General features: G+C 35.0%; 1 protein-coding gene and 1 pseudogene across 5 annotated transcripts in view; one reads left to right on the top strand and one right to left on the bottom strand.

The window, feature by feature from the left end:
* The window catches only part of KLHL13 (kelch like family member 13), a 234818-nt gene that overhangs the window by 205244 nt on the left and 11488 nt on the right, over positions 1–18086 (top strand). For all 5 annotated transcript variants that reach the window (XM_032757505.2, XM_058441793.1, XM_058441794.1 and 2 more), the window contains 3 exons: positions 442–574; positions 1095–1291; positions 11074–11869. In XM_032757505.2, coding sequence (XP_032613396.1) covers positions 442–574; positions 1095–1291; positions 11074–11869 — 1126 coding nt within the window. The remainder of the gene's footprint in view (positions 1–441; positions 575–1094; positions 1292–11073; positions 11870–18086) is intronic.
* On the bottom strand, positions 7300–7379 carry LOC116812409 (U2 spliceosomal RNA; annotated as a pseudogene).

Below are 18086 nucleotides of genomic sequence, written 5' to 3'. Positions count from 1 at the left end.
AACCTCCCTCAAAACAAAACAAAACCAAGATGCTTCAATCAACCACTATAAAAGGACTATTAAATTATCGTGAAAAGGAATGTTGGACAGTCTAATACTCTCATTCTGCAGATGGGAAAGTAAAAGTGCACATTGTAATTATTTTTCAAAATAAGGTAAAAGCTGATAATTGTGTAAATAAGCAAAAGTATATACTTTTTCCTTAATCGTTTTTAAGCTAAATTAGTCTTAATTTTGTGTTATTCCTACAGTGAAAGAAAATATGCATTGTCACATATCAGGAAAGTTGTGCAGTTATTTTTTCTTCTCCCGAATAATTATTCTGTTGGCTTTATGTTCCACATATGTTGCACCACATTAATATTCAAACAATTTTAGCACACGAAGATTTGTAACCTCATTTTACCTTGATTAGTGACTCAACTCATGTTCTTGTTGTAGGGCTTTGACCAGCTTCGACTTGAAGGATTGCTTTGTGATGTGACCCTGATGCCAGGTGACACAGATGATGCTTTCCCTGTGCATAGAGTCATGATGGCATCTGCTAGTGATTACTTCAAGGCTATGTTCACAGGTAGTTTGCCATTTAAAACTCTGAAACCACATTAAAACAATATGAAAAATCCGTGTTTAAATCTTTTTCATTTCTAACATGAAATTTAGTTCTTTTGGAAACAGCTTCAAAAGAAGTACACAACAGTATGTATGGTTTTCGGTGGTGCTGTTTTAACGTGGAAAATTGATGCACTTTTTTCATACTGTCCATCTTTATCTCACAGCTTTTCTTTTTCAAGCTCATATCTAGTGGGCCATCAGAGACTCTGTGTCCTGCTAATACAATTTCTACTCTATGTCAAAAGATAGGAAGTGAGAACATTTTGGAAGCACTTGCATCATATATGACCTCCATTAGTATAGAGATTATCTTTTTTAAGTACTTTCTTTTAAAGATAAAATGTGCAGCAGACTGACTCTAATACGACTGCTTATATAAAATAAGACTTTCCCTTGATTTTATTGCATCTAATTAGCAGCAGAAGTGAGTTTGACCATAATTATCCACCTTCATTTAATTGAATGTCTTTTTATTTAAGGTGGAATGAAAGAACAAGATTTAATGTGCATTAAACTTCATGGTGTGAGCAAAGTCGGTCTAAGGAAAATTATTGATTTCATTTATACTGCAAAGCTTTCTCTTAATATGGACAACCTTCAAGACACACTGGAAGCTGCCAGTTTTCTACAGATTCTGCCAGTTTTGGACTTCTGTAAAGTATTTCTCATATCTGGGGTAAGATATTTTGAAATCCGATTTTTCCTGTAGTAGACTCTGATGTAGCCTGTTTAGATTAGGACTCATGAAATCCGCTGTGCAGGAATGTGAAACTTGCCATTAGACAGATGTGTCTTGTAGTATGTGGTCTGTAAGCAAGGTGAGATTGAAACAGGTACATTTTTATGAAATAGAATCATTTAATAAAAGCCTCTGTGTTGGCCGGGCATGGTGGCTCACGCCTGTAATCCCAGCACTTTGGGAGGCGGAGGCGGGCAGATCATCTGAGGTTGGGAGTTCAAGACCAGCCTGACCAACATGGAGAAAGCCCGTCTCTACTAAAAATACAAAAATTAGCTGGACATGGTGGTGCATGCCTGTAATTCCAGCTACTTGGGAGGCTGAGGCAAGAGAATCGCTTGAACCTAGGAGGTGTAGGTTGTGGTGAACTGAGATCACGCCATTGCACTCCAGCCTGGGCAACAAGAGTGAGACTCCATCTCAGGAAGAAAAAAAACAGCCTCTGTGTAATCAAATGACATTAGATACTAATAATGTTTGATAAAGATATATACTTTAACTGTTTGATAATGGTATATACCATAATCTGGTTTTATTCACCTTAACGACTATACAAGCAGGCTTCTTAAATGTAATTGAATGGAAAAGTAACCTGAGCTTCTAGAACTCTTTAAGATTTCTTCTTTTAAGATGGGAGCTAGATCTTAAGAAGAACTAATACCTATGGGCAAACCTGTAAGAATGTAAGTCTTGATTCCATAGAAACATATCACCTACTGAATAGTGTTTAGCCATTTTTTAATAGATAAGATAGGGCACATACAACTACCAATCGATGAAGTACTTAGTGGTAGTCACTCAGTTCCTGAAAAGAGTGTTTTATTTTACTTGAGACCCTTAAATTTTACTTCTGGGGAGATAAATGGCTACATTGGACAGAAATATTGCCAAGACTTCCAGAGGTCTTGGAGCTTGTTTTTCTGATTAAGAATTCTGGCAATATTAATTTTTGGTATATTTTCTAACTCATTATGTTGATGGATATGTTTTTTATAATTGTTTAACTCATATCAATCTTAATATAGGTAAATAATTGCTGTCAGATCTTTACAACTTACATTTTTTGAACATGGAACCTTCTTTAAAACACTAACTTTCAAGAGAGCATATCCTTAATTATTTTATTATTAAGGTACTTACTATCTTAAAAGTCAGCCAATAACTAATTTAACTGGCCTATTGAAAGTGTGTTTTTTGTATGTTTGATTATAGAAAACTCAGACTACTGTCTCACAATTACTTATAAAATTTGAACTAATTGCTACTTTTAAGGGTTTTTATGGCACCATGGTGCTAAATTGTTGACTTGTATTGTCTTCTTTATTGCACAAGTAGCCCAAGTGAAGTTGGTTAATGTCCATGCTATTGCTTGCCTCCATTACTGAATTTAGGTGCTAAATTTTATTTTAATTTGATCATACAAGGCCCATCCCCTCAAGAGCTATTAGGATTTCACCTCTGGTTGTGTCACTGGCATGATATAACAACTTCATTTCAAGGAAAAATGAATCATATTGACTGTGATTTTCAAAATGCCTCAAGTCCAGAATTTAATTTAGTAGTAACACTTAAAGCTTGTACTTATAGACTCTTAACATTGCTTTACACTGATCTTAGCAATACATAGTCATCCTGAGCCAAATTAAGGAAAGTGCCATGATTTCTTTGGAACTAATCATTAACAAGAGACATTGTTGGCCTATCCTCTAATACTGAAGTTTAGTACTTAGAACTTCAGATACTGATTGACATCAGTTCCTTTACCTGAAAGAAAATGACCAAACTGGATAATACACAATACAAAAAAGTTACAGTAATATTATTGTCACAATAATAGAAAAGAATTTTGTTCTAGATAATTGTATTTAAAGCAATTTTATTTAAAGATGAGACCATAGTCACTTCGTATTGCTAATTTCCAGTAATTAGACTGTTGGTTCCTTAACCTGTGTCGAAACATTTATTATAATTGTTTAACAATTTAGAAATGTCTTCATTTTTATAAACACTTAATATTGCCTGAAATATCATGTTCATTATTTTTTTTGCATCCTTTGCAGACATCCTAAAACCTATTTCTAATGGAGAAGAGGCTTCTCTGTAGCAAAGATTACTTGTGATAGAGTTTACTCCTACCTCTCAGTTTTAGAATTTTCTTGCCTATGAACTTTTAGGAATTACCTCTTTTCTTTGCATTATTCTACCTTACTTGTGCTTCATCCTTTTTTGCAGAGGATATGTCTGTATGGTTTTAGAGTAGAAATCTCCTCCCTCTCAGAATCCATTGTAATTTTTGAGAAAATCTGGCAGATTATTAGTTCCAGGAACATGCAAAACCCAAGTTTTCCTTTACCCTTCTTTCATGCATTCTGTTTTTTAATTAAACCTATGTTCAGCCTTGCTCTATTTATTTCCCCTTTCCTTCTCAGCAATCAAGTGAAAAAGGAAAAATAGTAGCCCAGTGTATTTTCTACTTATAAAAACTGAACATCTCAAGATACTATATTTTTTAAAGGAGGATTTTTTGAAGTTCTTCCATGAGCTAAGTTATTATAGATAAATTTTAATATAATGTTCTCATGTTTAAGAACTGTGTGCTGAAATCAGATGTTTTAGAGGAAATAGGCTTTATGTTTTTAATGATATAGTGATATTATAGTTCACATAACCAAAACACTATTTGGGTTTGAACTTCTAGACAGAAAAATTCCCTTCTAATACAATTCTGTACTATCCTATTCTCAATCATTTGTGTGGAGGAAGAAGAACAGTGGTACCTAAAATGTGAATCAGTAACAGTGGTACGTAAAATGTGAATCAGTAAAGAACCCAGAAAACATGTATGTATTAGTTTTGAATGATACCTCTAGATACAGTAGTAAAGCCACACTTGCCTTTGGTGGGATAGAGATACCAGTTTTCTATAACAGAGCATCAGTGTTAATAGAACAAGAGCCAACCTCCCTTCTAACTTTGCCATCATTTGCAGTGTTTCTTAGTGGTTTATAGGATGTGGCATTTTTGTTTTTGCTATGTTACTTTCTTGGAGTTATGGAAAAGAGGACAATGAAATGAATACAGAAGGATGACAATGAAGGATAGATATGAAGCGTAGTAGGTAAAAATTTCTGTAAAACTAAAACCACTTTTATATACTATGGAGATAATGGAAAATTGCCTTTGTTTAGTCATACCTAAAAATTGCATTGGTTCTGTCCTTATGACATTGTATAACTACAACATGTTAAATACTGTGCCCATTAGCTAGTTTTTTTTTTTTTTTTTTTGGGTGTGAGTGTCGCTCTTGTTGCCCAGGCTGGAGTGCAATGGCAGGATCTCTGCTTACCGCAACCTCCGCCTCACAGGTTCAAGCGATTCTCCTGCCTCAGCCTCCCGAGTAGCTGGGATTACAGGCATGCGCCACTGTGCCCGGCTAATTTTGTATTTTTAGTAGAGACGGGTTTTCTCCATGTTGGTCAGGCTGGTCTCGAACTCCTGACCTCAGGTGATCCACCCGCCTCAGCCTCCCAAAGTGCTGGGATTACAGGCATGAGCCACCGCGCCCAGCCCCATTTGCTAGTTTATAAGAAAGTTGTGCAAGTTTTGTTTATCCTTTGTTTGCAATTTGAAATTTTTAGCATCTAGCATTTGCCTCACGGAACTTTTGTTATGGAGGATTTTAGGCTAGTTCACAAAACAACCTAATTTAATGTTAGGTTGCTGAAATAGGGCATCTGTAATTGAACTCAAAAGATTACAATTTAAATACACAAATATATAGAATGAACAAAACAGAATAAAGGTGAGAGAGAAATCACTTTATGTTTGTATAAAAGCATTTTTTAACAAGAGAATGAAGATGTCATTGGACTTTAGACTTGGGGATAATCTTTCTTAAAATAATTTTTTAATTGTGTTTTCCCCCCTTGATGCAGGTAGATTACTGGTTCCACCTGCACAATTGTTATCAGTGATAGGGATGGAGAGCTCACAATGAAGTAGAGAGAAAGTTTATTGAGGTGACTGGCGGTGATGAAGAGTTGGAGACAGAAAATAAAGGAGGTACATAAGTGGGAAGGAGACAAGAGAGAGGAATAGGGAGAATATGTTTCTCTCAAAAGAAAAACAAAAAGAATCAGAAGTCATTGGAGAAGACAGTTCCTTTTGCTTTGCCTCTGTTACTAAATTACTGAGGATTTCCTGCATAGTACATATATTTCACATTCTTCATTTAATCTAAATTGTATTTACCCGTAAAGATTAACAGACATGTTTTAAGATTTTTTTTCACCTTTGAGGGCATTTAATGCAAGTTAGAGACAAATTGTATAGATAATTAAAATTAAAAATGAATCAAAATTATTTCCCTCCCCACCAAACCAGTCTTGACTTCCTTATTGACAGGGCTGATATTGGGCAAATAGTACATAGAAGGCCATCCCCGTTGCTTATGGTCGGCCATCCATTCTGATTGGTTGATACCCATCTTGTGTGGTTGTTAAATATTCTAAATATCCCTCCTATAACCTTGAGCACCCATTCTTGCCTATCTGCTATCTGGGACTCTGTCTGGGAAGAGGCCTAGCCTGGGCTCAAACCTCTTCAGCCTCACAAAAGCCATTGTAATAACTAACATTGCATTCAATAAAAGAACTGCATTCAAAGTGCAAATAAATAGAGAATTGAATATTTTGGGCTGGAGACACCAGTGGCATTCACCTCAAATAGCATTTAGAAACTGAAGAAAGACAAAGACTGAGAGAGAGGTGTTTATTATTCAATTATCCCTTTGTTCTTACCAAAGTGTCTCTTCTTTGTGTCTTGTGAGGGTCTCATCTGTGGAAGGAGGCTTGAGAAAAGATACCTGTACATTCTCTGCCTGCTAAAGTAGCTTGTTTGATTTCTTCCCAGTCTTATTCTGTGGACATGGTTTCATTCTCTGCATTGATTGTACTAGATATCAGGCTGTCATTTTAATAAACTAGATAGCACCAAGTAGAATTTGGCACATTGAATGGCTAAGGAGTTCCCCAAATTTTTGGCCGATTTCTTAGTCTTTGCATTTCTCTTGAGAGTACAAAAGCAGATACTGGCTGGTCCGAGTGCAGTGGCGTTTACAACTAATTGATCACAACCAGTTACAGATTTCTTTGTTCCTTCTTCACTCCCACTGCTTCACTGGGCTAGCCAGAAAAAAAAAAAAAAAAAAAAAGCAGATACCCATTTTTTTCTAAATGGGAATTTCTTTGTATAAAATGCCAATCTTTAAAAGTCCTAGATTTCAGATGAAATCTTCCATTAAAATAGCAAATTATGTTAATGACAGTGTTTTGGGTACATCAGTTATAATTTGAATAGTACAGCAGCAGTGAGGACCAGTATGTTATTGAGAATACCACTTGCAATGTTATGATGTTGGAAGTGCCTTTAGGATGACTATGAATGTTGTTTGGTTATAAAAGAATAATTTATAATAATTTATATCAAAGAAATATAAATGAGCAGTTGATTATTTTAAGAACAATTTCATAGGTTCCCATAGGTGCTTGAAGAATTTTATCGTTTTTTGTTGTTCTTTTTTTTTTTTTTTGATGGAGTCTTGCTCTGTCACCAGGCTGGAGTGCAGTGGTGCAGTCTTGGCTCACAGCAACCTCCGCCTCCCGGGTTCAAGTGATTCTCCTGCCTCAGCCTCCCAAGTAGCTGGGAATACAGGCATGTGCCACCACACCCGGCTAATTTTTGTATTTTTAGTAGAGATGGGTTTCACCATGTAGGCCAAGATGGTCTTGATCTCCTGACCTCATGATCCACCCACCAAGGCCTCTCAAAGTGCTGGGATTACAGGCGTCAGCCACCACGCCCGGCCTTGTTGTTCTTTTTAAATACCAATGTAGTTATTTGGATTAACTTCTGTTATAACTCTGTTTTCAAGTGTACCTTCTTTGGAATTGTGGCCGGGTTTTCAGATGAAATGAAAGATGAACTCATACTACACTTGATCTTAGCCAAAAGGCCGAGAAGCGATAAAAGATGAACTCAGATGAAATTTCTACTTAGAAATTTTTTAAATAAGCTTTAAACTTCATATTTTATATTTTCAGTGTGTATTCTATTATATATGTAAATTGCATTATAAATCCAAGTATCCATTTATGAATATCCAATTATCCATTTATCCTTTCATGTATCCAATGGATACACAAACACATGTATCCATTTAAAAATACTATCTGGCCGGGCACAGTGGCTCACGCTTGTAATCCCAGCACTTTGGGAGGCCGAGGCGGGCGGATCACGAGGTCAGGAGATCGAGACCACGGTGAAACCCCGTCTCTACTAAAAATACAAAAAAATTAGCCGGGCGTGGTGGCGGGCGCCTGTAGTCCCAGCTACTCGGAGAGGCTGAGGCGGGAGAATGGTGTGAACCCGGGAGGTGGAGCTTGCAGTGAGCCGAGATTGCGCCACTGCACTCCAGCCTGGGTGACAGAGTGAGACTCCATCTCAAAAAAATAAATAAATAAATAATAAAAAATAAAAAAATAAAATAAAAATACTATCTAGGCTTAATGTTTGGAGATCTAGCTGAGTCACTTTTAAGAATCATGATGGAGAAGTGGATTAAAATGAACCATTATAGAATATTATGTATTTATCTGAATATTGTTTACTATAATTCCATCAGTTTTGGTCTATTTATATTGTTAATTATTACTGTAGGCTTTGCTTCTTTAATTTCTATATTCTATGATTAATTTTTAAGCTTTGATTACATATACTTGCTAAGAATTAATTTCCTATTACATATTTTTCTTCTCTGTGTCTCATTTTGAAATTAATAAGGTTTTAGTAATTTGCTACATTAATTCAACAGGTATCCTATTTTTAATTGCATCTATCATTGTATCTTTACTTTTTATATTTTTGATATTTGTAGTATTTAGCCTTTGTTGTTTACTCACATTATGGTAGCTGTTGTACATGAGCTATAGAAAATACTTAGTCTTGGGTACCCCATAAATATATATACCAACTATGTGCCTACAAAAATTAAAAACTGAAAGAAATAAAAAAAGAAAATTCTTAGTTCTTCTATCAAGAAGATAACAGTTCGGAAGGTTATGGAATACCTTTCTCTGGTGATTTTAAAGAAAAAAGTAGGCAGCTATTTGTATTGGTTAGATGGTCTGCCAAAGTCTTTTCTAGTCTTGTGTGTCTGTGTATATGAATGTACTGATATACAGAAGGTATTTTCCAAATGCCTGTAAATAAAATGTAAGTTTCTTTCTTGTGTTATTCTAGCAATCATTTTCTCACTGGATAAATTTGAAGAGGGAAAAGGTGAAGGAATTAAATACCTTGATCCCATTTCTAAATTATACAGTTTGGCTTTTAATCTTTAATCTTGCTCTATTTTACATGCGATAAATTTAGATTTCAGTTTGGTGACTAGCAACTGGTAGTATCATTTTGCCTTCTTAAAGTACCCATTCTTTGTTGTTTTTTAGTAATCATATCAATAATGATGAGAATTTGCATACTTGGGAATTATATTTGTGTTGTCATCAACTTTTGCCTAACTGTACTTATAAACATCTTCAAAAGTATAAATCACCTTCACTCTGGGGATGAGATAATTCCTACTTGTCTTGGGAAGTGAATTCATGACCTCAAATTCCTTCCACTCACAGTGAATTGGGAAAACAGGTATTGACTGTAACTCCATTTATGTAACTTAAATTTTTGAACCACCAACCTGCAGCTCCTCAAGTTGGATTAAATGGACTTTTTATTAACCACGTTAGAAATCCAGGGTATTTATACAGTGTTATGCTGTCTATTTCTAGAGACTCATAATTTGTTAACTTATTTTTCTATTTTTTTATGTTACAGTTATGTGTTAGGTATTTTTAAAATATATGGCTACTAAGTAAAATAAGCAATTAAACATTTTTGTAAAGCAAATCAGCTACTTAAAAGAGCACAAATTCTTTTTGAGTAATAAATCAATGATAGACTGGATAAAGAAAATGTGGCACATGTACACCATGGAATACTATGCAGCCATAAAAAGGGATGAGTTCATATCCTTTGTAGGGACATGAATGAAGCTGGAAACCATCATTCTCCGCAAACTAACACAGGAACAGAAAACCAAACACCACATGTTCTCACTCATAAGTGGGAGTTGAACAATGAGAACTCATGGGCACAGAGAGGGGAAGGAACATCACACACCAGAGCCTGTCGGAGGCTGGGAGGCTAGAGGAGGGATAGCATTAGGAGAAATACCTAATGTAGATGACTGGTTGATGAGTGCAGCAAACCACCATGGTAGTTACATGGTGTAATACCTATGTAACAAACCTGCACGTTCTGCATGTATATCCCATAAGTTAAAGTCTAATTAAAATAATCTATGAAAATAACAATGTGTGTGTGTGTTAACCTTAGAGATTTCAGTGATATTGTATCCTAACTGGGCTGTCATTTTATGTGGAGGAGTAATGTTTTAGCTCTATTTCAGTTTTTAAAGAAATGTCAACAGGAGGATTATTTTATTTTCTCTTAACCATCTGCCAAATCTGTTAACTATACAGGTGTGAGGTTAACAATACATTGATAAAGTTTGTGTGGCATTGAGGACACATAACCTGACAAAATTTTAAAAACAACCAAACATTTAAGTCTTTTGCCTGTGATCCGTGTGTTTGTATGCATACACACTGGCATTTTTTATGGTAGGCTTGTTTTTGTGGTTTGTTCTTTGTATTATATTTGCTAATATTATTTTTCCTATTTTTCCTTTGACGAGTCAGTTATTAGAGCATTGAAAAGAGGTTCTACTGAGGAAAGGCCTCTCTGTCACTTCTCTTCTTTGTCAGCTTTTCACTTTATGGTATATTTTGCTCTATGGTGGGGAGATGGTTCTGGGCTCATGTTGATGCCAGAGAGAAACAGAATGTGCTGAAAGTAAGAGTGGCTAAGGAAAGCTATGTTGCCCAGATGGAAGCAGTCATCACAGATACCAAAATCTCATTTACATGAGAGATTTGTTGTAGATATGCCCCTCTGCCCTTAAGAAAGACATTTCCTTGCTTCTATTTCCAGATAAATAATGTTGAAAATTAATTTACCCTGGGAATAATTATCTTATTAAATTATTTTCATTATGAGTAATAACTTTGAAGGAACCAAAATGAATGATAGTAATGAGTGATGCCTATTTACATGAAAGGGAAATCTAGGGATTGGGTATTAGAGCTTTTCTGTTCATGAATCTGCTAGCTGTGTGGTATTTTTAAGAATAACGACTAAGAAGTGGATTGAGATGAATCATAATAGAACAACCTTCTATTTTCCCAAGTTTCCATCTGGCAGGAATTTTATCAGTATTTTGGGAGTGGGGGTGGGATACATTTTTGAGGAAAGAAGAGTAACTAGTTTGGCCATATTCCAGTTATAACATTGTTTCTTAGAGTAGCTTCTAACTTACTGACTTTGATCATTTTCTTTTAGTCAGCCTTCTACTGGATTAAGTAAAGGTGGTTTGCAAATTATCTGTATGTAGATCATTGATACATTTAGATAAGAATCCTATTTGTATCTATATGAACATTAAAAGCATAATTTATTCTTATTCTAGAACAGGTGTTTGTGCTATCAAGATGTGATTGCCATGAAAGTAGTCATGTTTTAATTTTTTTTAATTGGCTTAATAGGTCACTTTAGACAATTGTGTTGAAGTTGGACGGATTGCCAACACCTACAATCTAACCGAAGTGGATAAATACGTTAACAGTTTCGTCTTGAAGAATTTTCCTGCATTGCTGAGCACGGGGGAGTTCTTGAAACTCCCTTTTGAGCGTCTTGCCTTTGTGCTTTCCAGTAATAGCCTTAAGCACTGTACTGAACTTGAGCTCTTTAAGGCTACCTGTCGTTGGCTTCGCCTGGAAGAGCCTCGGATGGACTTTGCTGCAAAATTAATGAAGAACATACGATTTCCACTGATGACACCACAGGAGCTCATTAATTATGTGCAAACGGTGGATTTCATGAGAACTGACAATACTTGTGTGAATTTGCTTTTGGAAGCCAGCAATTACCAAATGATGCCATATATGCAGCCAGTTATGCAGTCAGACAGGACTGCCATTAGGTCTGACACCACTCACTTGGTTACATTAGGAGGAGTGCTGAGGCAGCAGCTGGTTGTCAGTAAGGAATTGCGCATGTATGATGAAAAGGCCCATGAGTGGAAATCGTTAGCCCCCATGGATGCCCCAAGGTACCAGCATGGCATCGCCGTCATTGGAAATTTTCTCTATGTGGTTGGTGGACAGAGTAATTATGATACAAAAGGAAAAACGGCAGTTGATACAGTCTTCAGATTTGATCCTCGATACAATAAATGGATGCAAGTTGCATCTTTAAATGAAAAGCGCACCTTCTTCCACCTAAGTGCCCTCAAAGGATATCTGTATGCAGTTGGTGGGCGAAATGCAGCAGGTGAACTGCGTAAGTGTGCATTTATATTAAGCATAGAGACAAATTTCTTCACTCAGAAATTCTTATCAAATCATAAACTAAGCAGTCCTGTAAAATCAGATAAAAATGTAGCTAGGGTTTTATTTTAAAACTATTTTTCTGAGAAAATATTGGAGATCATCTTTATGCCTTATCTGGGCATATATCATTGGTGAGGGAACCAATTGTATGTTACAAATACATCAGTATATTGTAGCATATTTTACTTGTGCAGTGTATATGGTCTTCATCTTGAAGGTTCATCTAAAAAGTATACTTAGCTCATTTAAATTATAATAAGGTCTTGGATAGAAGTTTGGCATGTTTTCTCACTTTCTGCTTTTAAAAGGCCATATGATATTTTACTGAACAGGTTACAATCCTTCATTACAGAAAACTTTCATTGTTTCTTCTTTTACAAAATTTGTTACCTATTAGAGGCCACATAGATAATTTTCTTTATAAATTAAATGTACAAAGTTCAACATTATCCAAAGTTTGTTCACTGTGAATATTATGATCTATGACTGTTTTAAAAATAATTCCCTTGGCGTAATATCAGATAGTTTTCTTTTCCATAAGCCCATCTGGTAAGCTTTATTTGATGGTCACTTTTTTGTCTTCCCAGTATAAAACTGGTCATAAACATACTTTGATATAGAATACTTTGGCTATATAAATTAACCCAAAAAGGTATAATTTTATTATTTCAGATAAAATTGGGATAGTATAATTTTTCCAAAAATAAAGGCAGGAAGTCCACATTTTATGTTGTGACATATATTTGTCATTACCATTATTGTTTGGCCTTGTTTTCAATTCTTTTACTCTCTATTATAAATAGAGTCTGTCACAGGGAGGGGAACATGACACACCAGGGCCTGTCTGGGGGTTGGGGGCTAGGGGAGGGATAGCATTAGGAGAAATACCTAATGTAGGTGATGGGTTGATGGGTGCAGCAAACCATCATGGCACGTGTATACCTATGTAACAAAACAGCATGTTCTGCACATGTACCCCAGAACTTAAAGTATAATAATATAAATAAATAAGTAAATAAATAAAATAAAAAAATACAAAAAAGACAGGAAGAAAGAAAGAAAGAAAAAAAAGAAAGAAAGAAAGTACACAAGCAAGCAAGCCAGATGTGGCTCATGCCTGTAGTCCTAGCTATTAGGGAGGCTGAAGCAGGATTGCTTGAACCCAGTAAATAAATAAATAAATAAAGTCCTTGTAGTTGACCAGTTCCAGGCTCCATAGAGCTGGGAAAGTTCAAAATATTGGCATTGGCTCTGGATAAGTTCAGAGTAATTCTCAGAATCTATTTTTCAATATTCTACGAAATAAAAGATAGTTGAATGTATTTGAGACTAAGCTATTTATCAGAGAAAAGAATAACTGTTCTCAGCTTTTATACTTTCCTGTTTATAAAACCCTTTCTTGTTAGTGACATGGTCTTTTTCCTGATCTTTTCTACCCAAAGTTTTTTTTTCTTTGTTGTTACAATGATATTTTTTTCTAAGACCAGATTTTCTAGATTGTTGGACTGTATTGCATGATCATGAACTGCATAGGTTTTCCAGTATATTTTAATAATTGGACTTTTAAAAGCAGTTAAGGCATAAGTGTCCTTAGTGTACAATTGTTCTGTAGGCCTCCTCAGTCAACCCACATGCATTATTTTCACGTTATTATACTATTTTAAATTTGTGGTATCTGGAAATATCTAGAAGGTGCAAGTAGTGACTTGGCTGTTTCTTAGAAAATCCCTGTATAAGATAATCCTTTCTTAAATACTTTCTTCACAAATAATAGGTCATTAACTTGGGCAGTCTTCTTTTCTCAAATGAAATAGCTCCGTTTTTCAAAGTTGGTCCTTGCTTGTTGATATTATCACCCCTGTTAATATGCAGCTACTTAGTTTTCAATATATAGTTCCTGATACTAATTAAAAGCCATATTCTTCTTGGAGTTTTTAATCTTCAGGCCAAGGAGAGTCATTACATAAAACCAGGATGCCGGAGACTTCTTTCTTTGAACCTATCCCAACCCTCTTTCAGTTGCTCCTATGGTATACCCGTCTAGGAACTAGAAATAGACCACCCTGTTGCGCAAGTGGTTCATACACAGGAATCCTTGCTCCTGACCTTCAGAAACCACCCCTCCATCTCTGATTAAAAACAGTCTTCTGTGTTTCATTTTGAAAGGGTAAAGAAACAAGGGAATCATGCTTTTCTTAGGGTATTCCTAAATTCATATTTAGGCTTTAACAATAAAATTTCTAAAGCTTAACCTAAGGATAATGACTTAAAAAAATTTCCCCTCTAATGGTAAATATAGGTCCATTTTAATCGTATTTCATAAACTGCGTTTAAAAAAATGCACGTCATTATAACACAGGCACAAACCATCTATTCCAAGAATTCTAATTCTAGTTATCATCCAATTATTTGATATTTTATTCCATTTGAAATGATCTATAGATTACAAATCTATAATGATCTTATAGATTTGTAACCTATAAGTAGCTAAACTTTTGTAGAAAATGATTGCATCCCTTAAAATCAGCATACCCATCAAATGCATTCTGTACTAAACATTTTATTATACAATATATTGGAAGTTTAAAAAATATTTTGTGATTGACTTAGTAAGTGCATTCAAATTTAGAGTCTTGATTTCAGGAGAAAAAAGGCCAAAAAAGTCATTAAATAAAGCCAAGAAGCAAGAGGTTTCATTTGTTTCTGATCCACTCCACCCCCTTTGAGTTCTTTCTATGTTATACTCAAATAGAAGCAAGAAGTAGATTGTCTTGTCATGTCACATTCTATATTACTGAGGTAACCAAACTTGGTGAAACCTGCCTTGATTACTATTGCTCCCAAAGAATAATATTAATGAAATTTCCTGAATTCTATCCATGATCGTGTTTCTCTTTATATAAATAAAAAGTGAATTTGTGTTAGTTGGCATTTCCAGTTTTCTTGGACCCATTGTTTTTGCAGAATAGCAGATTTTTATTCTAAAGAAACTCTTGCCTATATTTCTGAATGTTCCTGCCGGAAACTGAGTTTTTAACATTTCCCCTACCCTACAAGTGCTTTTTAAAAATAGAATTCCTCCTTCAACGCACACATTAACATCTGTTATAATAAATTAACATTCCCATTGTAACTGATTAAGTTGACAGGTTCATATGCCTATGTAAATAGAAGGAGGTGATGGGAATGGGTGGCAGGAAAAGGGGATTGATGGGAAAGTCATTTAACAATTTAATAGGTTGATTAGTACCAGTATATCACTTCATACACACAGTAACCATTGCCTGTCTATAATTATAAAAAGAAAAATTTAATGGGTACAAAAATAGTTAGAATGAATTAATAAGGCCTAGTATTTGATAGCACAGCAGGGTGACTAGTCAATAGTAATTTAATTGTATGTTTTACAATGAATATGAGTATATATAATTGGATTATTTGTAACACAGAGGATAAATGCCTGAGAGGATGGATACTCCATCTTCTATGATGTGATTATTATACATTGCATGCCTGCATCAAAACATCTCATGTACCCCATAAAAATATACACCTACTATGTACCCACAAAAAATTAAAAATTAAAAAAAAACAATGGCAACATTTGCAAGACAGTTTAGATCACTTTAATGCATTTGGCCTTTTAAAATATTTTCATGGGGTACTTGGACCAAAGGAAACCTAAGCCCATTGTTTATCAAAAAAAGACTGTGTGTGTGTGTGTGTGTGTGTGTGTGTGTGTGTGTGCGCGCGTGCGCACACGCACTAGCTCACGTGTGCTCACCTGGTTTAGTGCTGAAATATAATTCCTTAGAAATGCTGCTTTCCTTTGACACTGGTTACAATGGGAAACTAGGGGAAGCTTAGAGTAGCTGTCATTTAAGTGTAAAAGGAGTCAGTTATTTCTGGCATCTTTCAAAATTGTGTCATATAAGAAATCAATCTTCCATTGAGGCTTCCTATATTGAAGAAGAATATGACAGCTCCAATATCTTTCACTTCAGTTAAATATTAATAAGTTAAGGTTTCAAATAATGAAATAACTTATAGACAACATGTTAGATGTTTTTCAAATAAATGCACATAAAACTACTAAAATTTATTAAATGCCTCTATACCCCCCAAAGGATTTGGGGGTTTCTTGATCACTCACCAGCGTTCTATGTTTCTAGAGTCCACCTCCCCTGTATGAGAGCCGTCATTGTTCAAATGATTTTCTTTAGGCTAATCTCTTTCCTAATCTTAACAAATAAATTCCACATCATCTTCTGGGACCAATTCTGGATTCCTATGGAATTATCTCAGAAAATAAGAACTCCTGATATATGTGAGATAACCAACCTAAGTATAATTCTTAAATTGGAGAGATTCTTTAATGTAAACACTAGGCCACCAAACTACTGAAGTTAATTCTCTAGATTAGGGGTCAGCAAACTTTTGTAAAGGGCCAGAAAGAGTCTATTTCCAGCTTTGTGGGCCATTCAATCTCTGTCACAAGTAATCAACTCTGCTGTTGTAGTGTAAAAGCAACCCTACATAATCCATAAACAAATGAGTGAGGCTGTGCTCCAATAAAGCTTTATTTGTGAACACTGAAATTTGAATTTTATAGAATTTTCATAAGTTACAAAATAGTCTTGATTCTTTTTCAATGTGTAAACAATGTAAAATCATATTTTTATCTTTTGGGCCCTACAAGACAGGAAGTAGACTGGATTTGGCCTATGGACTGAGGTTTGCTGCCACCTGCTCTAGATTTTTCCAGTTGCCTCTTTACCATTTCCAACTCCTATAGACTACGATTGAAGCACTGCTTTGTGGCTCCGACTCTTTGCTTTGCATCATCCCTTGCTCCCTCTTCCCATCAGAGTTGTTGGTAGTAACCTATATCTGAGTGTCGTGTAAATATGGAAAATGGAAATAAGAGCATGTGTATCTACTTTTTAATTAGCTGTATTTTATTTTAAAATAAAATACTATTGATTTTACTGATAACAATAGCAATTCTGCATGGAGAATTGCATGACAATAAAAGTTGACAATAAAAATTAAACTCCTGGAACAGCTGAAGGAGATAGATTTTTAGCTAGAAAAAAGCTTAAGAATGATGGACTATTATATAGTAATTTTGTTATTGGTGGTTAATAGCTATCTTGCACTGAGGGGCTCCTGTATGAGAAAGTACAAATGGGTTCTTATAACCACTATTAGGGGAAAATGCAATTAAGTCACTGACAGAGGAATTATCTTTCTACATAGGAAAATATTAATAATAATAAAAAGTGAATAAGTATTCAAATTCTAACTCCACTATAAAAAGAATAAGAAGAAACTAATGGAAATCACGTTGGAAAAGTTTGAATTAAACATAAGAAAGGACAGTTACAATCCCAAAATTTCAAAGTTTAAGTCAGAGTCCCGCATTAAGAAAAGTGTAAAACTATAGTGAATCCTGTCTTTGGCTTCAAGTAGATGGAGATGATATCTGGAAGTCTTTTTAGACCCCGTTTCTGATAGGATGTGTGGTTTAATTACTTCTAAAACCTTCCCATTAATGACTTTGCTAGTGCCAAGTACCAATCAATGCACTAGGTTTTCTGTTATGTGGCGAGAGAGAGAAAGAGAGAGAGAGAGAGAGAATAATAATGTAGGATTTTGCTTGTCCCTTAGGTAAAAGTCATGCCAAAGGCAAATGGAAATGAACATTTGAAAAGGCATCCGGTGACTAGAAATAGTAAAAAAAACAGTACTGGGGCATGTGGCAGTTTAACTTGTTGTTAATTTTAGAAATAGGGTTTAAAAGAAATAGAATTGGCAAGGATCCCGGCCTAAAGCAATGAACAAAGCCAACGAAGCAGTAGGTAAAAATGAGAATTGTAAAAGCCTTTGAAATAAGACTTAAAATTCAAAGCTAAAGTAAGTGGAAAAGGAAGTCAGTAGACAGATACAAGAAGTGGCATAATATAGGTGTGCTTGGAGGAGAAAAGCATACTTTGCATAGTGAATTTGATGATGAAATGAAATTATTGAATAGAGCGGAAAAGTAGTCTCTCTCTCTCTCTCTCTTTCTCTCCTCTCTCTCTCTCCTCTCTCTCTCTCTGTGTGTGTGTGTGTGTGTTTTGCCTGTCACCATGTTATTTATTTTTTTTTTCACATTTCTTTTTTTT

This window comes from Hylobates moloch, unplaced genomic scaffold (genome assembly GCF_009828535.3).
Source record: "Hylobates moloch isolate HMO894 unplaced genomic scaffold, HMol_V3 SCAFFOLD_7, whole genome shotgun sequence".
In the NCBI taxonomy this organism is placed as follows: domain Eukaryota; kingdom Metazoa; phylum Chordata; class Mammalia; order Primates; family Hylobatidae; genus Hylobates; species Hylobates moloch.
This window is presented reverse-complemented; position numbering and strand designations above follow the sequence as displayed.